This window comes from Fukomys damarensis, unplaced genomic scaffold (assembly GCF_012274545.1).
Source record: "Fukomys damarensis isolate Sample0158 unplaced genomic scaffold, DMR_v1.0_HiC HiC_scaffold_19, whole genome shotgun sequence".
Lineage (NCBI taxonomy): Eukaryota > Metazoa > Chordata > Mammalia > Rodentia > Bathyergidae > Fukomys > Fukomys damarensis.
Genome location: NW_022900931.1, coordinates 18232263 through 18260135, shown reverse-complemented (window position 1 = coordinate 18260135; position 27873 = coordinate 18232263). Strand labels below are relative to the sequence as shown.

Here is a 27873-nt window from a genome sequence, read left to right as displayed (position 1 = left end):
TTGCGGGAACCCTGCTCAGTGTCGCACTTTTACGGGAAGAGCAATGTCAGACACGCTGTGAAGTGAGTCTGGAGGAGATCCGGCCGTGCTGGTGGTCTGACCTTTCTAAATCCACACAGGTTTATGATGCTCTGCTTTTGTGTTATTTTCCTTTCAAAAACACACATGGTTTTTTGCCTTAAAAAAAAAATTTTTTTTAACCGGAAAGCACAGGCTCGGTGATCCAGGAATTCAGTGCTGATAGAGGGACTCCTGTAGGAACAGATGGTGTCCTGACCGTAGTAGCTTCGGAGTGGAGCGTTCACCAGCTCTCTGATGCGTAGACTGCCTTAGAGACCTGCCCGGTGCCTCCGCCCCCTGTGGGTGGAGCTACTGTCAGCTCCGCCCCAACGTCGCGCAGTCTGACGCCGGGGCTTCCGTCTGCGCCTGGCTCCGTGTGCTGTGGAAGAGGTGTTGGCGCCTCTTCTGGAAGCTTCTGCCTTCCTTCGACTCCCAGAGAGTTCTCTTCTGCTAATGGAAAGAATTCATATTTATAGAGTCAGATCATCATTGCAGCGATTTATGATACCCTTTCTAGGTACAGGGACTCTACCTACGGCTTATGTAAGTCTTTTCATTTACAAACGACTGTGTTGCCCGTTTTGTAAATGAGAAGCGTGAAAACCAGAAAGCTGAGTGATTTGCCTTGAAGCCCTAGAGTGGTAAGTGGTGACTGTGTGACCGTGAAATGTCCGTTCCTCCCGTTACTCCGTGGGCTGCCAGTCTCCAGCCTGGGTCCTGGTTATGTGGTTTTGTGCTGTTGCTGCTTACCTTCTCTAAAGAGAGAAGTAGCTCACAGATTGTTTTTTTGTTGTTGTTTGGAATACTGCCAAGTTCAAGATCTTGTACTGAACTACATCCCCAGCTCTTTATTTTATTATTTTATTTTATTTATTTTTGAGTCAGACTTGCCAAATTGCTAAGTTGCCCAGGCTAGCCTGGGACTTGTGATCCTCCTGCCTCAGCTTCCAGCGTGCCTGGGATTACAGGCTTGTATCACCAGACCTGGCTGGCAGGATTGTTTTCAGAAGTAAATGGGGGTAAGGTGTGTGAAAGGACTTGGCATAGTGTTGCATATTTTCTTAATTTCTTCTTTGTTTTTCTGTGGGTCTTTCTTTCTCCACAGCTCCAACTCTGTCTTCCACTTTTAGACATTTAAGAGAATTAGAGAATAGTCCATGCTAGGCCTATTCTGGCTTGTGTCTCTTTTGGAGGTACTGTTACCCAGATTATTGTCTCGCCCTCCTAGGGTAAGCAGAGATTCCTCAGAAAGGCTTCTTTTTCCCACTGGGTATTGTAAATGCAGAAAGTACAACCAAGGTTAAGTAGCACAATTTTATTTGCTGACCAGAGGAGCAGGAATATAGGCTTGCAAATCCACTTCTCCACCTGTTGGTGTTGAGGAAATCGTAGATACAGGGTGAAGGAATAAAGGGGAGGAATGTTCATCATGTCTTTTCCTGGAATGGATGGAGATTTCCCAGGACTCAGGCCACCCATTCACACTCCATTTATGGTCTGGTCCTTCCTGTCATGGCGGCTCTTACGTGTGTCGATTAGTATGGAAATTAGATTACCATAAAGGTAGAGGTTAAGTGGTGGTCACTCTGGCAGCCATCTTTGATCCAGTTAGTTTCAGCTAGACTGCCTGAAGAGGAACTTCAGATAAACAAGATTAGGGCAGGGCAGGAGAGGTACCTAGCTAGAGTAGATAGACAATACAATAATAATGGGTACCAGTATTAACTCTGTTGGCAGGGTTAGAAGGAAAATGGCTGTAACTCAGTCCTTTATTGTCACTAGAATAAGAAATGCTAAGAGCCGAGGTGTTGGCCATAGAACATAACCGCATTAGGTCGTGGGAGGAAGTGGTGTTTTGTTAGGAAGGAGAAAAGGCAGAGGGTGAAATTCTGACAGGCAGTGGAGGCCAACATCATCACTTACAAGAGTAGGGAGTCTGAGTAAGAAGTGAAGAAAGGCCGTGTGGTTTGTTTTGATCATCCTGATGTCTTTGATGATCTCAGAGAAGGCAGTGTCAGTAAAGGTGGTAGACCAGAGGCAAGTAGAGAGGATGGTGAGGAAACAGAGGCAGTAAATACTTTGAAATATCTGGTTTGCAAAAATCCTCAAGTTTTATCTTTCTGCAAGAAGGTGGTGTATTTGAAGAAATTGTTCTTTCATTTTAAAATAGAGATAAGCATTTTTATGGATAGAAGTTAGGATGGAAGTACAAAGATTTTGAAGATGCCAAAGCTGAGATACTTGCTAAGGGTAGGTCAGTTTCTAAGGAAGTCTGAGAACATAAGCTCATAGTGAGAAAACTATTAATAATATTTTTCTACACAGCTGTAGTATTTTAAACTTTTAATTCATTCTTTATACCTTTTATATCATCTAGAGTCTCAATAATAAGGATTTATTACTGTTTCATTTTTAGTAGCTCTTAAAAAGTAATTCAATTAAAAATAATAAAATAATACAACTTCCCGGCCCTAAAAAGGTATAGAAACACATAAGATGATGAAAAGTTCCCCCATGCCTGAAGTCAATTTCCATTTCTTTAAAGCAGTCATATTCAAAAAATGTTGTGGTAGCCCTTCGGTAATTCTTTTATATACATATATTTAAAATCAGAAAACACTGAAAAATCATAGGTAAAGAAGTGAAAAGTTGAAAAGGATGATACTGTCTAGCTTCTGGTTTTCCGGTCCGTCTTGAAAGACTAGTAAAATGAGAAGAGAATGATATAAGCAGGCATAAACTTGTAAGAATGGAAGAGGAGACTATAACAGACAAAAGATGTCAGCAAAATTGTAGGAGATGAAAAGCAGATGGCCCTGTGATATCTAACTAGGAGAGTCCAGAAATCTAAAACCTGAGCACTTGCAACAGGGAAGTCAGCAGGAAGGAGATCAATTCCTGCTGCACAATTCCCAGAAGACTCAGGACTTAAAAGGAGAGAGTGCTGATGAATCTAAAGATGAAATCGTGTTTGGGAGTGAGCCAGGTCTCCCCTTCCCTACAGGTGCAAGAAGCAGCCCGTTCCCATTTGTGGGGAGACTGGAGATGAAATAGAGACTGTGACCTGGGCATTAGCTCAAAACAGGTATATTAGTCAGAGGCTGTGTACGGTAGAGAGAAACCTCTGCACCCCTTTCCACTGAGCTCCCGGAGCATTAGGGAATAAGCTTGTTAACCCTTATCAAGAGTCTGGAGGGTTCCTTCTGGGGCAGGGCCTGGTCCAAGTGAAAAGAGTGGATACCAGCCCTCGAGAGTTCCCTGGGAGAGACTGAGTCCTCCTCCAGGACCATCCACTGTTGGTAATCACTACCCAAGCACACAGAACTCTCAGGCAGCTGTTTTGTGCCTCATTCTTAAATGTCAGTGGACAGCTGTGGATCAGTAAATGTTTCTAGGAAGCCTCTCACATGAAACACACACACCAAACAGATCAATAGAAAAGCACAGGCAATGGACAGTGTGGGAAGTAGAAGGATGCATAGCTTATGATACAGTTATGAGTCTTCAGAAATATATATATATATATAGTATAAATATAGTATACACACACACACACTATATCAACAAAGGATAGGAAGATATTTGAAAATGGAGCTTTTAGAAGTTTTTGTGATTGGTAGTGAAATTTAAATATCAGTGAGTGGATTTTCAAAGATACCAATAGGTGGATTTGGGAAATCACTCCCCCAAAAAGTAAGGAAAAATAGAGGTTAAAAAATGAGATTTAGTGGGGCTGGGGATTTAGCTCCCCTGTCTTGCAAGCACAAAGTCCCAAGTTTAAATTTAATCTCCAGTACCAAAAAAAAGAGAGAGAGAGAGAGATTTAGTGACATACTGAGACCCTGTCTCAAACTGAAAAGTAAAGAAAGGGCTAGTTCACTGCAAATACCCTTGGTTCAATTTGCAGTACTACAAAAATGAAATAATAAAGACAAAGTGAGAAAGAAAAGATAAAAGTGAACAAATGAGAAATTTGAGTAATAGGAATTCCACAAATAGAGATATAAAAGCAAGGGAGGGCACAAGCTATTAAAGAAGCAGTAGACCGTATCCAGAACTGAAAGGTCCATTTCCTGGTGGCAAGAGACCACCAGTGTCCAGCACAATGAAAGCATATTCTAAGGCATATTAGTGAAAGTTTAGAACGTTTCAGATCTTACAAACTTTCAGAGAAGGAAAGTGATTATAATCAAATAATTAGATGTAAGAGTGACATCAGAATTCTCAAGAGAAATATTAGAAGCCTTAAAACAAAGGAAAATATCTTCAAAATCTGAGGAAATTTATATTTAATTTTTATAGAATTTTGTACCCAGCCAAAGTAGGAAGTTTTGTCAACAAAGACTCAAGAAATGTACTTTGCATGTATCCTTTCTCAAGAAGGAAATGTAGTATATGCCACACCAAAATGACATTTACTATTAAAAAGGAAGTGATAAAGGATCATGAGCAGTTTAATTCAGGAAAAGGGTGATGGGAATTCCCAGGGCAGTGGGTGTTGGAAGGCTAGAGGGAAACAGAAGAAATAGTAGCAATATGAAAACTCATACCAAAGGGACCGCTCAATGAGGCAAAATAATTCTCTTTGGTAGAGTCATACATTTTTATGTAATTAAAAGCAAAATTTCCCTCCAGAGGAGATATTTCCAAGAAAAAAGAAAACAAAACCCAGTTGACTTCCAATGTGGTCAATATTGAGAATGTTTTACAGTTCTCTGAAGCATGTAAGAGGAATTATTGAAAGGTACATAGTAAAGGTAGGAAATGAAAAATATTAGATAGTTATTCCAGGAAAAGTAGAAAAAAACTGACAAAGAAATACAGTAACAGTGTATTGCAAACCTCAGTTACTAAATTATACTTACAAACTCCCAGTTGGAAAATAATATTACTTCAGCTGGGTGTGTCGGTGCACGCCTGTAATCCCAGCACTTGGGAGGCTGAGGCAGAGGATTACTGTGAGTTTGAGACCAGCCTGGGCTGGTTCCAGGTGAGTTCCAGGTCATTCTCAACTATTTAGTGAGACCCTGTCTCAAAAAACCAAGAAAAAAAAACCAAAAAACCCAAAAAAACAACAAAAAACAAACCCCCAAATAATATTACTTCAACTAAACATTTTTATGGGATTCTGGAGGGTATATGGGGTGAAGAATAGTCTGTGTATGTCTGGGATAGGCTTAGGCAATGGTGGTTTTATCTTGTATGGTAGTAGGTGAATAGATAATATATAAAGTTGGATGGAGAGAAGGGATGGGGAATATGAAAGGGAACCCTTACTTTGGGTGCATTATGATAGTTTAAACGCTGTACATGTTTTACTTGCTGAAAATAATGATAAAAAAGTTGGTGCTCTGGCTTCTAGAAACCGGAGATACTATGGCACTAAATATCTTTTGATCCTGCAAATATACTTCTATCTTGGATGTGTTCACAAAGCTAACTATGAAGATGTTTCCCAAACAGTTGTTCACAGCCACAGTAAATGTAAACAGGATAAATTCCCATGTTAAGAGGGGCACTACTGAGCCTGTTTTCTTTATGGTTGTATCGTCAGCCCCTAGAGCACTGTCTGAAACATAGGAGGGAATCAGTAAACACTTGTATATTTAGTCAGAGAACAGTTGGATTAACATGGAAGAAAAAAGTAACCGAGTGACTGTAGTTATTTCTGTATAGAAGGATTGTCTGTGATATTTGCTTTTTACCTATTTCACTTGTCTTGCATTTTTAAAAAATTCTGAAATTAGCATTTAAAATTATACATTTGCACAAATTTTGGATTTAATGAGTTTTGTACGTTTAAAAATTTTAAGATATAGTCCATTAACATTTGTGAAGCAGCTGTTCATAAGAAAGAGAGGGATTTTAGTCCACGGAATTGTGGCTGAGGTAGTCCTTTAACTATACTAAATTTACTTCTGAGCTTCCTGATGACTGACACCAATTGGGCAGTTAATGATTCAAAGTAATTCTTATGGTTTGATAGACAGAAGCATAATTTAGAGACAAATTTTCCTGGCACTAAATTGAAGGAAGAAGTTATCATGAAGGTGTGAGCAGTTTGCATAACTGACATTATCTTCAACTTCAGTTTTATAGAAAATTGAGCACTATTTCTTGATGCAGCTGTTTCCTATACTGACCCTCAGTGAAAGCTAAAGTTTATAATGTAGCTTGGAGAGGGCTTTCCCACAGGATGGTTACTTATTTCCGAGACTCTTCACTTTTGCGTAGGTTACAGCTCCAGAAGTTGATCTAACTCCAGACTGACCCAAGAAAGGGTTAACCTTATATTCCTCTTTCAAAATAGAGTCTCGGGATATCTGGAAGCACATCCTTCAGCTTTTTTGGTGTATAGCCGATGAGGAACAGTTTCCTGACATAGTTCATTTTTTTCTGCGGTGGAGGATTTTGAGGCAAGTAGGTGCTTTTCCTTGATGACCCCTCAGATGCTGTGAGCTATTTTGTAGCAGTTGCTGATGTCCCAGGTCCTGTAATGGGTAACAGTCACAGTGTCCTTGAACATAAAGGAGGCATTTTCATGAGTGGTACTTGAACATCTACTTATTTAAATTTTTTAGTAATATAGAAGCCTGGAAGTGTAGCTTAGTGCTAGAGTGCTAGGCCCTGAGTTTGATTCCTTGCAATTTTTCAAAATTTCCTTTAGTAATGCCCTGCTGTTACCTGAGTTATTGGGTTAATAGACATCTAACATCTATGTTTTGCTTTAGTGGTAAATGCAGATGTTTCTGCACTTCTCCGTTATACGCAGTTTTCTTAACGTCTAAGCACTGGGTATACATACAATACCATCTTACGTTTATCTGGTCTCTAGTTCTCAATGGTTACTTATCTCACTGACCAACTAAAAACAATTTCCATTGCATCTGTCTTTTTCCTTTCCTTTTGCCAATTGTTGCTTCTTTATGTATGCGCTGTCAAAAGATTCATCCCAGCTACACATGAAAGAATCTCATATTTTCTCAGCGCTTTCAGTTAAAAAACCAAAACTCTCTTTTATTTGTATCTGTAAGCCTACGCTTCTCCTTAACTGTCGCTGTGGATTCCCTCCATACTTCTGCACTTTTTTTTTCCCCCTCTGGAGGGAGGTCAGGGCTATTCACAGAATAATTCAAGATTAAGTACAGATGTAGCAGACATAGCAACAAGGTAAGGGATGATGGGTGGATGAGATGAAAATGCCCGATTGTTTGCACAGTGTGTTGGGGGCGAGTTTAGTCAACCCGTTTGACCTTGAGAATAGCTTTGTTCACACCTATGATTTTACAGGGTGGGTGTTTGAAAATAGTTACGTTTATGTGGTGCAAATAGCTAACTTGTTGGTGATTTGACTTTATCCAGGGAACAAGTTTAAAGACTGTTCCTTCTAGGGGGGAAATTCAGCTAATACATCCCATTGTTTCCCCTAGCTAACCATTCCTTTAACTACATATTTAGTGGGAACCGAATGACAGGCAATTAAAGCTTGCTGACAACCCGATATTCTGTGCTGAGTAAACAGGGGCCCGTATGTTTTAGGCAAGCAGGTGGCACAGTTAATATTCTGTAAAGAAAATTGAGAATCCCTGTCTTGTATTTACATAGAATTCTCTCCTGTGAAAATGGGTCACAGCACAGAGCCAAAATTTTTCTCAGAAAATAATTTTGAATCTTACAGAAATACTGGAAGTGTGTGCCATGAATCATGAAAGAGACAATTATGCTCTGGAAAATTTTCAGGGCAAATGCTACTGTCAGGTCCTGCATCTAATAGGCAGGGGACTTTGGCTTAGTCCATGGAGCTTGACTGTAGGACTTTATCCAATGAAATACGCCAGTTCCCTGCTCATCTTAAAGTTCATTGGCTCAGTTTCCTAGTTTAGAAAAAGCTATGTAATTTGGAAGATCCATAATGCTGTTTCTTTTTCATTCTTCTTTTCTCCGTTGCCTGACACTAACTTGTGCCAACTATGGATTGAAAATATTCAGAAAAAAACCCCTGAGTCTGTACTGTACATATGTAGACTTTCTTCTTGCAGAAACAATTCAGCATGACAACTTTTTTACATAGCCTTTACATTGTTTTAGATATAAGCAATACAGAGATGCTTTAAGGTATTTAGGGTGGATGCACATAGATCATATGCAAATACAGTGCCATTTTATATAAGAAACTTGAGCATCTGTAGATTTTGGTAACTGTAAGTGGTGGTCCCAGAACCTACATCAAGTGGATACTGAGAGAAGACTGTACTTAATGTCTGATCTCCCACGGCAGGCAGTTCAGAGGCACAACAGGCCACGATGGTTAAGACATCTGCTGCAACCCACCTGCTATGTAAATCTGTACATTGGAGAAACAGCGCAGTGGTAAATCAGTGCTTACTGGTTGATTGTAACACTATTCATAGACTAATAATTTCATTTATAAAGATTAAACATACATAATGGGAAAAATGTCTTTGTCTTCTCCATTCTCCAAAGGAAGAGGGAAAACTGTGTCATGGTTTTTCTTATACCTCAGTAATACATGATTATGAGAGGAATCAAAATTGTAGAGTTTGGTGGAGGGAAGTTGCTCCGGATAAGAGAAAGTCATGGGGCTGTGAATTGGAGAGGATGGGTCTGGATGTCTTGCTAGAGGAAATATTAGGGTTTCGTGATGAATCAGAGAGAGATCCACTGGGAAGTTTATGGAGCGTCTGCAGTGTGGTAACCAGACCTGCCCCATTACAACTTCAGTGCAATTCATGTCTTTCTGTGACTTGGGAGGGAGGTTTATTCTCAGTGGCCTGTGGATGATGCCACGAGAGGGTTGAGGGTGAGAAGAGAGTCACAGCACCTGCACAGCCCAGCGCGAGCCTCTCCCCTGAGACACCCATCCCATGCTTGCTTTGCTTTAGGGTCCCTGGTTTCATCTGTGTGACTTTGGACACACCCTGTACTTCCCTGCTCACAGTCTCTGCCCTTGCTCTTTGCTCTACTGAGAATGCTCCCACCCCAAGGTGTGCTTCTTGGACATGAAGATTTCTTTTAGCTCAAGAAACTTGACAAATAACTGCAAGTAGGGCATTCTCATCTTCCCTTCTTCCAGGAAACGAGAGAAGTCCCATGTGGAAGAGCCTTCCCTGTGCCAGGGGAAAAGAAACAGTGTATGATAGGTTGTCTCATCCGGAAGAACTATGTCTAAACTGACCTCGCTGCACTAATTCTTACATTCCTTTGGCCCCCCAACCCATATGATTTAAATACTTCTCAACAATGAGTTCTCTCTGCTCCACCTTGTACAGAAGCATTAGGTTTTGCTACTTCTTTGGGTCTTCATTTCTTTAAGGGCTCCGGAATCACATAAACCTTATATTACATATATTTATATATTTTTCTGTTCATCGATCTTCTGTCAGTTTAATTCTCACACACACCCAGGAACCTAAGAGCAAGAGATGGGGTATTGAAGCCTCTGCTCTCTTTTCAGATAGTCACGTGGCTGCACCCTTGCCGCCTCCTGGCCTTTACTCGGGTGACACTTAGCTGTGAGGACTTGGCCATTTTGGTAGAAATTGCACTCATTGCAACTTGTCCGTGCAACTCATTTATCTTGTTTGCTTTTCTCCTTCATTAGAATTTAAGTAAGCAGGATATATCCTTGACCCCTGGTTTACTCACTGTCCTGTCTCTAGTGCCTGAAATACTGAAGTTGCTCACTGAATGTCTTCTGATTGAATGAGCAAATGAGTGAATAAACGCTATGCAAAGGAGCCCATTCACTCCCAGCTAACAAAATAGCAAGTAGGTGAATCTTTCTAGCTGTGTCAGTGAGTGAGCTTAAATAGGAAAACAGAAAATAAGCATTCACTGAAATTCTCCCTAGAAAATTTGTATCTTTCAATGCAAATAATCATGTATGCTTATTAAATATGTTACAAAATAAATATGTATTAGGACAAACAGATCATCCTTGAAATATTTGTATTCCAAAAGTTTTACTTTCAATTTGCTCTGCCTGTTTGAGAGACATGCTAATTACAAATGACACTAATCTACCTTTCTTTGGAACACTTTTCCTTCATTGCGCAGTCATTTCAAATTTGAAGAATAAAATGCTGCTAAATACAAGATTACTTGCTGCCTTAAGTAGGGGATAACAGCTGTTTTTTTCTCTCTTTTTTTTCTGTGTTTGTAATTCTGAAAAATTATCCAGAAAAGATTAATAGTTGAGAATGCTTCATATTATTTCTGCAGAAAACATTAGTTTAAGCAATAATCTGCTGAAAGCATTTTTCTCCTCCACATAATCAAAAGACTTTTACGGAAAAAAGAAATGAATACAAAATTCAACCTCATATTGAGTGCGTATTTTGAATCTCTGTGTCAGAGATGTAAGCTTCAGTGGGGACCATATTTTGGGCAGAAGGTATTGTGTTTTGCTGAGAAATGTGCTGCCATTGCTTGCTTCCACTCTGCTGCCATGGCCGGGGCTCTGCTACTCAATTCTCAGAGCTTCAGTATTAGAATCTTCCTAGCTATGTGGACCAATGAGCATGAGTACAAAGGCTGAGCATAGGTGTTCACTGACGTTCTTCAGTACTTCTGTTAGCTCTTATTCTAGATCCTACAGAATAAATGTCTGAGCCTTTAGTCAAAAGTGGCTTTTAACTTTTATTTTTTTAATTTTAAAATTTCACACTGAGCTGCATCCCCAACCCTATGTGTGTATTTTTTTTTTTTTTTTTTTTTTTGAGAAAGCATTTTGCTAGGTTGCTAAGTTGTTGAGGCTGAACTCAAAATTGTAATCCTCCTGCTTCAGCCTTCCATAGTGCTGGGGTTACAGGCTTGTTGCCACCATGCTTGGTTTGTCAAAGATTTCATTAAATCAAGGGAAAAAATAATTTTATGGTGGCACACTCCCTTCCATAATTTCTGAAAACTACAATATAGTTATTTAGAATTAACTTTTCTGATTCCTGTCCCGGCCACCAGATTCTCCCCTTAAATTAAAGCCCTCTTCTTTTTTGGTACCAGATATTGAACTCAGGTCCTTGTGCTTGCGAGGCAGGCGGTGGAACCACTGAGCTAAATCCCTGGCCCAAAGCCCTCTTTTTTTTTTGGTACCAGGGATCCAACACGAGTGTTAAGCTTGCGAAGCAGGTGACAGAACCACTGAGCTAAATCCCCGGCCCAAAGCTCTCTTTTACTGTATGCCAACTCTTGTACTTGTACTCTTACTAAGTTGAACAAGTGATTCATTTGCGTAGGGATGTGAACCAGGCCCTGTGACTCATGCCTGTAATCCCAGCTACTAGGAAGGCTGTGGAAGGAGGACCAAAAGTTCAAGGCCAGCCTGAGTAACAATAAGATTGTCTCCAAACAAACAAGCAAACAAAATGAACATACGGAACTAGAGGAGGAACAATCAATAATTATGTCTAAAAAACACTTATGAGTTAGGCTTGTGTGAGGCAAACAGAGTTAGTCTCTGACAGTTAAGGATTATCCTCTAACAATTAAGAAGGAAGATGAAATTAATTCTTGCTGAGATCCTGTAGTGTACTGAGTACCCTCCATAAATGATCTCAACTTTGAACCATCCTCTGACATTGGGGTTTTGGGTACCGTTCAGCAGCGTGACATTAACCCAGGGAGTCAACATGTAATAAGTCTAAAAGGAATTTTAGAAACTCAGCTCAGGGCAGTTTACAATAAGGACTATTGATTTGACCGTCTGGAGGAAATACATGAGACACATACTTTGGTCAAGAGCCAAATGTTAAAATTAATAATTGACTGAAGTCCAATATCAGTAAGATAGAAAGAACTTTAGGGAGACAAGATTACATTTGAAATCTTCTTAGACATTTTTAAAGTCAAATTTGAACGTTTGATGTTATGGTGAAGGACAAGTCATGTTTTAGCTGGTGGATTGTACCTGTAGTTCCCACATCCTAGCGACATGTTTACTTTAACTTGTCCCCTGTTCAGTGCACAGTTTAAAGAGCTTGGCATTCATTGCTCAGCAAGTCTCAAAAAATGCTGGGCTGTCTGCTACAGAAAATGTGGTTAGTCTATAGCAATTACTTTGATACTACTTTGGTTTTTAGTCTCTGTAGACAAACAGTATAAGGCATTGACCAATTAACTCTGAATTGATTGGTGCAAACGAAATATGCATTGAGATTTTCTTTTTTTTCCAACACTGTCTTTTTTCCAATTTGTTATTTATTTATTCAATCAATATTTATCCAGCACCTTTGCAATGGATGTGCCACCTTTTTAAGAAATGAGAATACAGCAATGACCAGAAGAGTAAAGTCCTTCGCTTTATAGAGTTTATATTCTGAGGAGAAAGACAGTAAACAAGACTATAAATAAGTAGACTGTAAACAGAGCTAAGTGCTGTAGAGAGGAATAAAGCAGGGAAGGGAAATATGTAGAATTCTCTATTATGACTGGGTCGGAGATGATTTCTCATGTATATTTTTAGAATTTTTATTTCTCATGGAACTTTTTATGGGTAAACTTGACTTTTAACCATTTAGTCTTCATAACAAGATATGAAAAATTTCCACACAGGATTTTTTTCCTCTGAACAACTCTGTTCTAAATGAAGTTAAATAGCTGAAAATTAAATATTCTTTAATATTTTGTTTACTGTTTTGAATGCTAGTACACAAAATAAATCTATAGGGATTTGCATGTAATCTCAACTCTGTTACTCTGCCTTACATTATTATTTAACATTTTATAAATGGTGATAGAAAAATGATGAAATATTTTTCATAAAGTTACCTTCCAAACACACAGTGTTAGTATTTTCTTTTACTGATACTATAAGCTTCTATCTAGTCAGTAATTCTTGATATTCTTGTACCTAAAATCAACAGCTCCCATAATTATCGTAGCATTTTCATCTTGCAATATTAAATGTACACTACACATCACCTAATAGAATCTCATCCTATAAAGCTCACAAGGAAATTTTTACTCTTTCCTCCTAGGCAGCTTATCAGACTTTTTTGGAGCTTTTCATTTGCATTTATTCTTCACTTCGTTTTTAAATTACTCTAATTAGATATTAAAACAATAGCAAGTACTGTGCATATTTATATTCATAGTGCTTTAGTCACTCACAACTGCCCTGAACACTGTCTCTGGGGTGATGTCCCTTGTCCTCACAGGGTTCTCCATCATAATGGAGCCATCTTTCCTCATTCAGATAGAAGCCTACCAGCTCTACCTGATCCATTTCAGTCTCTTCTGCTTTCTTCCTTTCAGGTAGGACTTTCTCTAGCAAAGAGAGCTTCAGCAGGAGAGAGAAAGCCATTTTCAGGAAAGTTTACCTTAAATTTGATGATTAGTTAGATAACTCTTACGTATGGACTGCCATAAATTGTTGTGGCTTCATTTCTCACACCCTTGATATCACCAGGCTTGACCCTGACGAGAGGGGATGACTGTAGTTTGGTTGTAAGAGTAGATACTGACTTTTGGATGCCACACAATACTTCATCCAACTTTATGTCCATACACATGTCCAGACTCCTCTTGGAGTAAAAACAGCAGGTTCTTCTGATCTAACACAATGACGTTATTGCCCCAGTTTTGGTTCTTAGTCTCCTGTACCATGGAATGTTATCTTCTGGCTATCTTTTATACCTTTGTCAATATGAACTTCTAGAATCTTCCTCTCTTAGACTACCTTCCTTTTATTGCAGCTTTTACATCTGTCTTTAGGACTGATGCCTTCCCCATAGTCCTGGAACTCCAGGCACAGATATTTGCTGCACAATTCCTGGTCCTGTCTGATGAATCTTATTTGCATTCCAGTACCCCAGCAGTTGGGAGAGGACTCTGATGTTCCTTTCTTATCACCTTCATATTTGTCACAGATCACATTCTTTGGCAGAGCCAGTGTATAAATCTAAGTTACCAAGAGCTGATGCACAGCATTTTTACTTTTCCTTTCTCTCTGTTTCCATCCTCCTCCAAAAACAGATCAAAGCTATCCATGGGGAAGCCACAACTGCCACTTGCTCTATCCTCCTTAATTTTCTGTTTTCTCCTTTATTCATATAATTCCCTTCTTTGGTATCAGCAAGAACTTTGCAAGTTTGAGAAATCTGTTCAAACTTCTCTCCTTCATTTGGATTCTTACTAGGATGGTGTTTCAAGGCCTATTTCCCGTAAAACTCTTTTCAGTTCTTCTTGAGTGGCATTGTGTTTGACTCCCCCAAACATCATGGTAAGTGGTTTCTTTCACAATTTTTACAGCTGGTGAGTGAATTACTGTTGGTGTGGGGGAGCAGGAAGGAGCAGGTCTGCCACTCCTCTGCCTCTCATGGAGTATTCTGGAATGTTGTTCAGAATTTTAATTGCCTGTTAAGTTATAAACAGTCTACTCTGATTATACTACCTGTCTGGATTACTCACTTTTAATTCCCCATTTTGATATGGTGATGATACGCAGAATCACACAATGATTTGTCACATGCATATTCCGAGATATTAAACATGGCATTCCTTAGGACATTTGTCAGCTTGACCATTCGGCTTCCCCAAAGCTGAGTCTGAAACTCAAGAATAACAGCTGAGTTTGGCAAAATAATGAGAACAAAGTAAAATTCTTGATTGTCCCTACTATCTCAAACTCAGTCATTCCTTGGAATGAGCATAACAGTGTCAGTCATCGGAGTGGCAACCTGCTGGCTTCCTTCATGTCTGTGACCAAAGCATTGCTTTTGTTACCTGATAATCTCAACAAGGTTCATTTTGACACTAGGCATTATAGGTTTTTACCATTATTTGTTTGCTCAGATTTTGCAAAATCTGTCTGTGCTGGTCATTTGGAGCAACAAACAGATGAAGACCTCATGGCTTAATTCAGCCACATGGCTTCCATTAGGAGGGATGAGACCCAAGTGAGATTTTAACAAGTGGCTCTCATGCTTCATATGTATTTATCTTCATAGTACAACTGCGGCATCATTATATGAGACCACTGCTGAAAGTGAAATTCACATAATAAAGCCATTGAGATCTTAATTCCAATACTCAGCTCACACACAAATGAAACAAAATGATCTACAAATTGAAATTTGAATATAAAACTGAATTCCCTTTTGCTTTTTTTGACCCTCTGTTTGCCACAAAAGAGGAACAGATACTATACATCATCAGCACAAAGTATAAGAAAGGGAAGGGAATCAAATTTGCTAAAAAGCTGAAATCTTCCTTCCAGAGGATTGGATAGATATGAAGCACGTTACTCAATGCAACAATTTCTGAGGGATCACAGTCTTAGTATTTGTGCTGTGTATTCTGATGAATCTTGTTGGGAATGTACCTTATCTTCTCTTGCCTCTGTGACTGGTTCCCAGCTGGAGTGACTTGCCTCCTCCTTTATGCTACCTGTTTCTCCCACGCCACAAATCTGAGTGGGAAATCCTCCTTGGAACCCTGGGATATAACTTAATGCCCTCTATTTTCCCCCAAGCAACAACAGACCACAGATATGTGCACATTTCTGTCATATCTTCCTGCACATGAGTCCTAACTTCATTGTTGGTTACCCTTCCTTTTTTTTTTTTTTGAAATAAATTTTATTATGTATAGTCAGGGTTTATGTCATGGCATTACAGGGTATGTGGAGAAGGTGAAATGGTTACTGTATAAAGCCAGATAATATATCTGTCCTAGTTATTTTTTGTGATAAGAGCCTTATTTGTGATAACAGCAGATAAAATCAAATCCTTAATACATTATAATTTTCTTACCTATATATTGTATATTAGATTTCTAAACTTGCTTACCCTACATATCTGGTAGTTTGTATCCTTTGAGCTACATCTTCCCATTTCTCCCCATTTCTTTTCCACCCTCAACCCTGTTTGTGAAAATTACTGTTTCATTCTTTGTCTCCAGGATCTTTTCTTTTCCCTAGATTCCACTTCCACTTGTGAGATACTGCGATGTCTTTCTGTGCTTGGCTTATATCACTTCATATAGTGTCCTCCAGGTCCATCCATATGGCAAAGAGCAAACTTTCTTTCTTTTTAAAGGTGGAATAATATTGCATTTCATTCATCTGTTGATGGACATTTTGTTTGTTTCTGATCTTTTCTTTGGATAATGCTGCAATGGGTGCAGGATATCTTTCTGAAGGATAATTTTGTCTCCTTAGTGGGTATACTCAGAGGAGGAATTGCTGTGTCATTTGGCAGCTCTATGTTTAATTTCTTTCAGACATCTCTCCTGTTTTCCGTAATGGCTGTACCAGCCTACAGTCCCACCGACAACATACAGGTTTGGTTTTCTCCACGCCCTCTCTAACGCCCCTACCCCTTTGGTTCTAGCCATCTTTACATGTATGAGGTGATATCATATAGTGGTTTTAATTTGCATTTCCTCAACAATGCATGAGGAACACCTGTTCATACACGTACTGGCCATTTTTTGTCTTCTTTGGGGAAATGTCTGATCAAGGCCTTTGCCCCATTTTTAAATTGGGTTATTAGTTTTCCTGCTGTTGAGTTGTAAATGTTCTTTATAAATTTTGACTATTAACTCCTTATCAGATGTGTGGCTTGAACATATTTTTTCCCAATCCATAGGTGGCCTTTTCATTTTGTTGATTGTTTTCTTTGCTGTGCAGAGCTTTTAGATTTGATGAAGTCTCAATTTATTAATTTTGGCCTTTGTAGTTTGACCTTGGTTGCTTTCTTCTTAAGCATCTTTTCTGAAAGCAAGTCTGGCTTTCTGTCCACTTTGATATCCCAAAAACCTAGCAGTGTTAGGTAAGTAGAAGTAAAAATCACTACTCCTACTTCTACTGTGTCTCCCCCTCTTGCTGGTAGTACCAGCACGAGTACTGTTTTGTTTGTTTATTTGCTTGTTTTTTTGGTTTTGGTGTTGGGGATCAAACTGAGCTAAATCCGCGGCTCCTCAAGGGCTGGTTTTGATGCTGCTGCTAGTGACCAGTATAACTGGGGAGCTAGTTTTCAGTCCCTTTCAGGCAGGAGGAATTTGCAGGCACACTTTCCCATTGTGGTCCCTTTGTCGCCACCCTCTATAGCTGAGCATGAGACACGGAAGATGGGGAGGCCTTCTGGGTGGAGGAAAGCGTTTGAAGATGTAGGATAGAAAAGCCTGTGTTGTGAGTAGCAACAAGATCATTATGAATTAATTATAACTTTTTACTTAAAAAAATATTTGTACACATGCACCACTGTCCCATTTTTGTTTGTTTTTGTAGAGTATTTTCTTTTTTTTCTACTAAAGGCATGACTGCCCTGAGTATGGATATGCTGTGTTAAGAGATGTAGACTTGATTGTGTATTGTCTAACACCCATTTTGTCAATAATTAAGAAGACATTTATTGATCTACTGAATGTAAGTTCTCCTGAGCCGAGTATAAGTGTCATTGTCTGTGAATTCCAAATAATGTAACTGGCTCCATCTTCTTCTTAGGGGCATGAAAGAGGAAACAAACATGTAAGCAGTTTGGAAGCGAAGGTGTTGTCATATGACTGTGACCAGTTTTTATTGTGAATTTCCCATCGCACTATGTGCTAAATGGTAAATTTGCTTTGGTCTCAGGGTAAGAGCTACAGCCTGGTTGGAAGTTAAGTGCTGATATGAGGTCAAGCCCTGAGAGTGAAGTCATATCCAACTGCTTTACTGATTATGGGACCTGAGATAATTTACTGAAAGAAGAATCCCAACGCTGTATAGCTCCGGATTCCTGTGAGAGTTAAGTGGGAGCATATCTGTGAAAGCCACTGGTGTGTAGAAGGTGTTTGGCCAGTGTTTGTGGGATTCCTTCAGGACGGAGAGAGGGAGGGGTGAATGAGAGGGCCTCAGAGCAGGAAGCACTCAGACAGGAGAAAGCCTGGAATCGGACCTGGCAGGCTCGGCTCTGTGTTGTTCAGCTCAGGGTGGAAAAATGCGGGTGAGAATTCATGGAAGTGGAAGAGAAAGGAAAAAGAAGGGCAGCTGAGGAGGAGTGGAATGACAGAGCAGGGGCAACAGGTGACACTAATCCCAGCAGCTTTGATGAGACACGGGGGCTGTCTTGCTGAGTCCCTCCCCATCCTTCTTCCCACGGAAACCTCTGCAATGGGGAGGTCAGCCAAGACCTCACAGAGAAGGAGAGACGTTCCAGCCAGGTAGGAGGAGCTCTGACAGGTCTGTCCCAGGCTGCCATGCTGTGACACTGGGGGCTTCCCTAGCCATGTGTATTTGTGTCACCAGTGGGGCTGCATAATAACCACAATACCTAATATCTTAGTCTGTTTTCAGCTACTGTCGTAGAATACCATGGAGTGGGTAATTTTGAAGAAAAAGAAATTTTAGTCCTGGTGCTGAGAAGCCCAGTATCTGGGGCCTTACTTCAGTGAGGGCTTTCTGGCTGCCTCACATCATGGCGGAGAGCATCATGTGGTAGGGCTGCTCCAGGGAGGAGGGGTGAGGGACAGAAAGCCATGGAGCCTACCATCATAGTGACGTATTCCTGTGCTATTGGCCTTAATTGATCACAAAAGAAGAGCGCTCAGATTTAAACATCTTTTAAATACCCTACCCACCATACTTTTACTCTGACAGTTACATTTCACCATGAATTTTTCAGGGAACATAGGACCTAACACACATTGAACTTCTACTCTGCTCTACCTGAAGCTTCTTAGCCAATTCTCAGAAAAGGTTTTTTGAGGCCATTTCTGGAGCCCAGTAGTTCTTCCTAGTGCTGGCATTAGTAAGTGGCAGAGCCTGGATTTGAAGCCGAGTGCTTTTCTCTAGTGTCCCCTTTCAGCACCACGTTTCTGTGCCATAAACGGGTAAAGATGTCTGAGCTTGGAGACACCACGGGAAGTGGTTTTTGTCAGCAATTCATTGTATTTGTCTTCTAGAGGTAGAGGTGGAGAGGAAGCTTTTGTTCTCATGAAGTTTAGTGAGTACCAGAGTTGGGTATGAGGTTGCTCCAGAGGCCAGGGACACAGCCTGTACTTGAGGAGCAAGCAGGGCATAAATCTGCTGGGCAGCTTGGCACGCTGCATGGCGAGGTGACTCAGAAGAGGCTGGCATTTCAGACACAAAGGGAAGGAGGGGAGGCCATTGCAGATGTCATGGTGTCCAACTCTGTCAAGCACTCCTGAGAGGCCAAACTGAGAATTGAAGAGGCCCACAGATTAGACAGCAGGAAGGCAAGTTACATCCTTACCATGTGAGACCACTCACTTTATTGTTTCTGTCAGAGGAGTTTCTGATGAGGTCTATAATCCTGTCCCCAGTTTTGGGAAGCAAACTCTCTTTTTCAGCCACTCTGTGCACTTCCTATTCTGTGTAGCTCATGAAAAGTCCCTCCTTACAGAGCTTAATCATCTGACTGGTAAGTCAGGACACAGGTGCATTTCTGCCGTGGCTAACTAGTTCACCACTCTCCAGTGTCAGTTCTTCCAGTCTTTTTTCTGGACCTGGATATTGGGATCAATCAATAAATTGGCAACCATAATGATTATTTTTGCCCTTAGACGTATTTCAGGTGCACCTGAGAGCCGGTGCATTTTTCTGAGATATTTTTTTTCCTGTTATGAAATATTCTAGTCATGCATTGCAATGGCTGGAAGAGGGAATTAATAGTAGTCTAATCACCGTGGAGACACTGCGGCTTCTGTGAGCTGGCTCGGAGCTAAGGCTGCACATCTCTGTGGGAATGATGAGTGAATGAGTCTGCTGCTCACTTAACCTGCTGTTCTTTTCTTTCTCTGTTTTCTCTCCTAGGAAACAAATGGAAGACTGCTGTGACCCCGCCCATCTCTTTGCTATGACTAAAATGAATTCCCCCATGGGGAAGAGCATGTGGTACGATGGGGAGTTCTTATACTCCTTCACCATTGACAACTCAACGTATTCTCTCTTCCCTCAGGTTGGTATAGTTGTTGCATTTCAGCGAAGTTTCCTGTATTTCTTGACATCACGGGAAAGGGATACTTGACTTTGCCTAACCCTTTGGACCTTCTTTCCATCTTAATTTTAAGTGCTTTTCCTTACATCTGGCATTTCTGTTATAGATATCTCATAGTGTTTGGGTATAAGGATAGAAGTAAGGTGTTATAGAAAAATAGGAAATTACAGAGTTACAATTCTCCTGACCCTTTAGATTCATGTCACATGAAACTGAAGGAAGCAAGCAGAGAATGGTCAGGAAACTGTGAAATTGTAATGCTTTGAGGACGGCTGTGACATGAACACGATGATTTGTGGTACTGGGAAGGCTTCTTAGGACTCATCTTGCTTTCTGGGAGTGGGGACCATATGGTGAGAATTTGTCTCTTAGGACTCTTGCATTTTAACCTCATGGTTATAGGAGAAAGAATTCAATTTGACGACTCTTAAAGTGCTCAGTCAAGCTTTATTTACTTAATGTTTTTCTTCTTGTTTTCCCAAGCATTGAAATAAAGTCTTTTACCAGGATGTATTCTAGGCAACAAGCAGATCAAAAAAATAAAATAAATCTTTATTCTAGGGCACCTTGTTGGGGAATGAGGACCTTCAGTGAAATTGCCACTGGGGAGAAATTGAGATGAGAATCTTGGCCTTCACAGGTCTTTAGCCACTCTTGGTTTGGCTAGGTGACTATGCAGAAAATATTCATGGTCAGAGTTAGAAAGGGCGATTGACCTTTTGTCTATTAATAAGTAGCCAGAGTTCTCATTGGATCCTATACATTTGAGGCACAGGTCCCTACCAGATCCAAAGTCACAGTCTGTATAAAATAGCTTGCATTTACTAGCTCATCTTTAAGCATGTTAGCCCGATTGAATGGTTTCAGAGTGTAGTGATGATTTTTCAAAAAAAAAAAAATCAAAGAAATAGAGAGTTGGTTTTTTTGTTTGTTTGTTTGTTTGTTTGTTTGTTTTTGGTACCAGGGATTGAACTCAGGTCTTGGCGCTTGCAAGGCAGGCCACCAAACCGAGCTAAATCCCCAGCCCTAAGGAAATAGAGAGTTTAAATGTCAGCATTCATGTGCTTTCTTTCTCTACATTGTTCATTTGACCTTAGGAGTCTTCCTCATGCCAAAGCAAATGACTAAGAGTCATAAAATCTGAAACTGAAGTTTGTCTTTGTTTCTTACTAATGTTTTGGATAAGTCACCTGACTCTTCTGAGACTCAGCCCTCTCATTTGTTTTATGGAGGAGCGCCTGTCCCATTTATTCAGAGTGATGGCAAAGACCAATTTAGATGATGTGTGTCACTGTACTTGGTATGCTACAAAGCATTATATAAATGTTGCTATTAATGTTTTCCTGGTTTATATGGTACATCCTGAACCCGAGGAGAAGTGTGATTGTGTTAGTCAGAATTTGGGCAAGCTACGAAAATCTCCCCAGATACATCTGACAGAAAGATATTTCATATAAGGAATTGGGTACTTGAAAAAGCCACTGGAAGAGTGGAGAAGGTGGAGTGAAGAGGTGGATCCTAGGATTACTGAGTGCAGGAACTTGCTGGCTTCACTGTGGTCTGATGGTTAGGAAGTTCTCTTGTCCTTGCTTTTGGCATGGTACAGTAGTTTCCAGCAGAAATGTGCCAGAAGATGGGTCCTGATTTTCCTCCTCCTTCCAAGTCTCCCTCGGATGTGTCTAATGAGTAAGGATGAACTTGTAGCCAATGCACTAGTTGTAGCCAAGTCCAGGAGAGGCAGTTCTTAACTTTCAAGCTTCAGCAGGAAGCTAGGAAAAGCTGGGGGAATGGAATAGGAGCAAGCCAGTCCACAGGATCCTCTGTGTACAAAAATTGATACTAAAGGGGTGAAGGGAGAGCAAGAACAAGGGGAAAAATGAGAACTAAGACCTGTCATGTAAAGGTAGAAGATCCCAATAATGCATGTAACTGTACTGTATACCTAGAATGTACCGATAAACTCAATGAGGAAAAAAAATGATACTAACTAGCTGTGAGATAAGGAAACAGTCTTTTTTAACAGCAAGAAACTGTTAAGGGGGAAATTCAAAGGAGGCTTTTTATAGATGAGGGCTTTCAGTCATACCAAGTGACTTCTGACTTTACACTGAAAAATAGATTTGAAGAAAAGAGACGATTAAAGAATATAAACTAGCTTCCTGTCTTATCTGTCGGTTGCAGCAGCAGGATGATAGGAAACATTTCCTTTACAAAATATGTACAGATGGATTCTGTGCCTCTTTGTGTCTATTGCAAGATCAAGGGCCCATTCCTGAATAATAAAGGAAAAAAATTTCGCTTAAGACTGGCAGCTATCACAGCATTGAACATGGAGAGTCATTACAAAAGGCTAAAACAGTTCAATGAATGTATGTATTTAAGGTTACATAGGTATTTTGTGGGGGAGAGATTCTGAAATAAGTAATTTCTAAAAATCCTGAGAAATCAATTCGCATCATAAAAAGGATAAAGTGTTTCCGTCTGCCCTTACTCATTATCATTCATTGGCAAAATGTTCCTAGTTTGTTTTAAGTAAACTAAGTTGCTAGTTAATTAATATGCTTCATTCATGCTCCCTGTGGAAGGAAAGAGCTTGTGCAGAGTAAAGGGGAAATGCAGCTGAATGGTCCTACTTCAGTGTTGCCCGTGGGAAGAAAGCGTCTCTTTATTCCCTGAGTTTCAGCAAAATACTCACTCATTGTCTGACTCAGATTGTGTGTCTGTATGTTGATGCTTTTCTCTTAAGAGCTTAAAACATGTTAGCCATCGTTGTTATGGCTGTTATCCCTTTGCCCACTTTTACTCTGCATCTTTTGTTGTTGTTATTGCTGAGATGCGATAGAAGAAAAGTGCTGTGCCTGCCGTCTGTCCTCAGGAGGGGACTGCAGAGTCACCCTGGTCTTTGAAATGCGACATTGGAGCTCCATTGCTGCAGTTAATGAGTTTCTTCTTATCTGGATCCCCTGCAACTTCCTGTAGCCCCCTGGTCAAAATTTATTCTACTCTGCCCCACACTGTACCTGCCTCAGTACACCTTATCACATAAGTTTTCTCAACATCTCCACTGCTGATCCCATTACCATCTTGTGAGCCTTTGAGGAGTAAGAAGTTTTTCATTTTTGTGCCGATGCAGTTGGTTCCCATTTAATAGAGGTGTTTGTTTCTGTCTACTTATGTCTGTCAGGGGTTCCTTATATAAATGCTTCGGTGAAATATTTGTTGGGTATTATAAAGCCCAAAGTGGCTCTCACATAGAATTTTTAAAGTATGGGGAGGTGGGTTGCAGAGGGCATGGTGTGTTTTTACTTTGAGAATACCAGCCCCATCTTTGGGATTAGGATTTACTTTTTCCTGCTTAGCCAAGGACTGTCCCTTTAAAGCTTGCATGGTGCAGGGTTTCCAGGGATTCCTGAGTAAAAGTCTATTTTGGCTTAAAATACATTGCTCAGGAAGAGCATAGCTTTCCTTGGAAATGAGAAGGGGAGTAGCTGAAATGTTAGAAACCGCATCTGTGCTATAGAATCTGAAAAATACTCTTTCTGTGCAATGGAAACACAGGGGACTCACCATTCTCTATCACTGTGCTGAGCAGTCACAAAGCCGTCTTGTGTCCTGAGCATGCACACGATGTCATGTGCAGAATCACAGAACGTCACTCATGTGCCTGACCTGCACACTCATTTGCAGCTGCTTAGTGTGGCCATAGAGTCCTATAGTGTCGCCATAGAACCAGAGAGTTTTCCACTGGGCCTGGGGCCTGCAGTGTCCTTGGCCTATGGGAAGCCCAGCAGGACATTTGGAAATAGTTTGTCAAAATGGCCTTGTTAAATGAAAAAATACACATTTTTCCCTCTTCACAGGGGTGTGCTTACTAGAATTTTCTGAGCTCTTGGGTAGTCCCAAGTCTCACAAAAAATATTTTCCTGGTGGAATTTGGATCATATCCCATAACAATGATATTACTGTTATCATTTTCCCAAGCACATACCTTTCCAAGTGGAAGGAAACTAAGGTACTGATGTGTGGTAGGGATGGGGCTCTGCCAGCTCTGCTGGGCTTATGCCAGGTGATATTGTTAGGCTTGCTTCTGGCTGCTTTTTAATAGCAATGTGACCACCTATTGAGACTAAAAGATGCTTGTTTATCTCAAGCAATAAGGAATTACAGAGGGGATCATTCAGAGCTGGGATACCAGTTATGTGGTGCCTTCAAACACCCAGATCCCTGTCCTCCTGCTCATTCATCCTTAGTTGATGCCCAAGGATATGGCCAGTTTGGGTCCAGGATTCCAGCAGGAAGAAGGAAGATACAGAACAGGAAATCCTGATAGATGTTTGCTTCTGTGTCTTTGGTCATGACTGAGCCCTCTGGGCATGTCTTGCTATAAGAGGGATGGCAAGCTCAGCATTTCAACTCTAGGAAAATGCATCACATTTGCTGTCCTATACCACCTGCCTCAGTTTCTTTCCTATATTATCTCACTCTGTTCTTACAGCAACTCTGTTTGGTTGTTAGAGGGCTTACAAACTTTATTCAAGGTGGTGGAGGTGGTAGGTAGAAAGGCTGAGATAACAAAATCTGGCCTGATTTCAAAGGTTTTATTGTTTATCATCTTGTTTATTTCTTTAAAAGGCCTGGGTTCTGTTGGGTTAATTGTTCATCACTTGGTCACCTTGAAATCATTTCAGTTTCCTTATAAGAATAGATTTAGAAGAAATGGAAAAAATTGCTTTTACAGCTATTCAGGAGAAAAAAAATAGAGTATATATATATATATAGATATACAGGCTATAGGGTCCTGCACTCTTTGGCTTTTTGCTCCCTAGTAGCCCATCTTGAAAAGGGAAATAACAGTGTGATTGTCTTGATTTGATTTTTATAAGAAGGAATCCAGGTTCTGAGATGGAGGTAGAATTATCCTTTGTTCTTTGCTTCTTTGTTACAGAAATCCTGAACACTGTCCCACTACTATTGGATAATTCAGATAATTTACACTATCATTTTGGCTGATTGCCAACATTAGAGAACTATACGAGGACTGGCGTCTAAAGACTTAGATTCTCTATATTAGCTGTATATTCTGTATATTAGTTTCTATGTATGTTATATTCTGTATATTAGCTTCACCCTGGTGACATTTGTTATGTTACCGTTCACAGCCCAAATTTTGTAATTTGCAAACTGGGATGGATAATATCTTGTATTCTTATTTCAGGACTATTTTAAGAAACAATATTAAAAAAATTATAGGTGTAAAAGTGCTTCATAATGAATGCTCCAATCAAGCACATGAAAATGTTATTACTGTATTATCTGCCTCAGCATTTATGGGCATTAGCAATCCTTGGCATTTTGGCAATGCCAGGAACCAGTGAAGGAAAACAAAAATATCATAGGGAAAGGAGTGAAATCAATTTTCCAGGAGAGTGAAAAGGAATAAATTTATTGAGCCTGAGATTCAAGGAAATGGAAAGTGGTAATAGGAAATGCTATAGACTGTTTCAATTGTACATTCCTGTCATTACACTTCCATAATAATTATGATAAACTAAAAGTGCAATGTGAAATATATTATTAATTTGCATTGAGTTAAGCTTGCATATCTGCAGAATGGATTAATGACCACTGTTCTTCACATTGCTCTGTCACTGAGAAGATGAGGTCAGTGGAATTTCACAGGACTTCCTGACATCTGTTAACTTTGTAGAGAAAAGAAAACAATCAATCATAAGTGAAGTAGGGCTATGGGGTTGCCCACTGTAGTATAACTGGAGGTAAACAGGAAGATAGTTTGTTCTTCAAACACAGAAATAACTGAAAATCAAGTTCATTCTATGGTGAAAATTCATGGGTTGTATATGGATGAGAATACAGTAAGAAACAGATAAAAGGACTGGTCCATCTTCCGCGGTAGGGGAATCTTTCTAAAGAACTTGACAGTGGGTAAAATTTAGTTCAAAGACTGATAAGACCCAGACTTCTTGCTTCCTGGGAACAATTGAAAAGGAGGCATGACAGCCATTACTACTGAGTCAAATTTCATGTGGTAGATCTGACGGGAGCGATAGATTCTCACAGGAGGTGTTACTCTTCTGTATAACATTTTCTTCCTAGGATTGGTGACATGGGGTGTTTTCCTGTAGAAGAATCTGGCATGGCTTACTTTTGTTTCTCTTTGGTCAGTTTCTCCATCTTAATTCTTTTTTTTTTTTCTTCTTCTTTTTTTAAATTTTTAGCAAAGGCCAAGGTATAGGAAGGCATTTCCATTGTATTGTGACTTAGTTTTGAGCATTTGTTTAGGTACCAGAAAGCCCCTGTTTCATTTCTGCTATTAAAGTACTTGTTTGTAATTCTTAAATCTTTTAGGAATCTTTTCATGCATAGATATATTTGATTAACTTAGCGAGGGGCATCATCTCCACCCTGACTGGTTTTCTCTGCTTTCATTAATTTAGCTGAGGGATAAAGAGGTATAGATAAGTACAGAACATTTTCTCGAAGTTTGTGTCTGTTCAGGTCAGTGCACAGCCTTCTTTCTGAGAATTGCTTGGTAATTCTTAGATCACGTGTGAGATTGTCTCAGGACTCGTGGGTGAGTAGCCATACCTGTTGTCTTCAGGCTTCTCATGGCCACGTTGCAGAGATTGATCCTACAGCTAGATTTTTCCATCAGGGTGAGAGAAAGGACAGATGGAGGTAGGAACAGGAAAGTGAAATTAGCTGTGGAGGCTAAAACAAAATGGGTATTTAGAGTCTCACCATAAGAAAGTGTCAGCAGTAACTGGGAGATAATAAGGAATAACAGCATGTGCCCTAGTGTGCCAAACTCAGAGACGAAAAAGGGATTGGATGGAGCTGGACTTGGAGATCAAGATTAGGTGGTAGTCGGCATCAAATTCTGCCTCTGAGATGAGATTTGGTAGCTGGCAGCTTCTAGATGAGAAGAAGGTATAGCGTCCAGCTTCTGAGAAATTCAGGGACTTATGTGAACAAGATGAGGGGTCCTAGTGTTGGGGTCACAGCCGGACTGTCTTTGAAGATGGGGCTGACATGTAATTACTGAAACTTGGAATGAAATGGGAGGCAGGAAGCTGGAAGGGTGACTTGGGGCTGTGCTGTGAAAATAAGACTTAGACTAATGCACGACAGGCACAACTCAGGGCCAGGCCCGGAATGCAAGTGTGCTTGATGATGACTCCCAACCCTTGGCTGATCCACCCCCAGGCCTTGCCCCAACCGCCAGGATTCACCCGCATTCCCAAGGGTCAGTTTGAATCTGCTGTTGCTCCAGATGTGGGCTCATGAGGTGGATAGAGGTTGAGAATGAGACCTGATAAAGTGGTAGATTTTTCAGATGAAGTCACTAGACTCCTGTCTCTCCTGTGTCTGGCTCTGCAGAGACTGACCACGCAGGAGTGAACACAGTGGAGGAGAGAGAATTGGATAAATTGCTAACCAGGTTGTATTAAGACCTTGTCATAAAAAAACAAAATAGATGAACAGGTAGGTGTGGTAGAGAAATAGAGGAAAGATAGGGTACAGGTCAAGACTGGCTGACTATAAAGAAAATACTGAATATTATTATGCATAGGATTTTTCTTGCTAAGTTAGTTTGCTTATAGCTTCAGACTGGATCACTATTTACTAAGGAAAAACAATAGATGGTGATAGAAAGGAAATTGTAAATTAAATTAATTTGATAATTTCTTTACCTGGGGTGATCTGCTATTAATAAAGCAATGGCTATGTCTTATAAAATATTCATCATCTGATTATTTTGCTTGAATGTCTTTATTTCTAGGGTTCAGACTACTCTGATCATATACATGTAATATATATTACATACATATAATAT

General features: G+C 40.1%; 1 protein-coding gene and 1 pseudogene across 4 annotated transcripts in view; one reads left to right on the top strand and one right to left on the bottom strand.

Moving 5' to 3' along the window:
* The window catches only part of St8sia1 (ST8 alpha-N-acetyl-neuraminide alpha-2,8-sialyltransferase 1), a 124204-nt gene that overhangs the window by 26823 nt on the left and 69508 nt on the right, over positions 1–27873 (top strand). For 2 of the 4 annotated variants that reach the window (XM_010615537.3, XM_033766279.1), the window contains one exon: positions 19835–19979. In XM_010615537.3, the coding sequence (XP_010613839.1) occupies positions 19835–19979 (145 nt within the window). Of the gene's footprint in view, positions 1–403; positions 604–626; positions 702–19834; positions 19980–27873 lie in introns of those variants that run through there. The other 2 variants (XM_019206301.2, XM_019206303.2) reach the window with 2 other exon arrangements.
* On the bottom strand, positions 13181–14551 carry LOC104856593 (annotated as a pseudogene).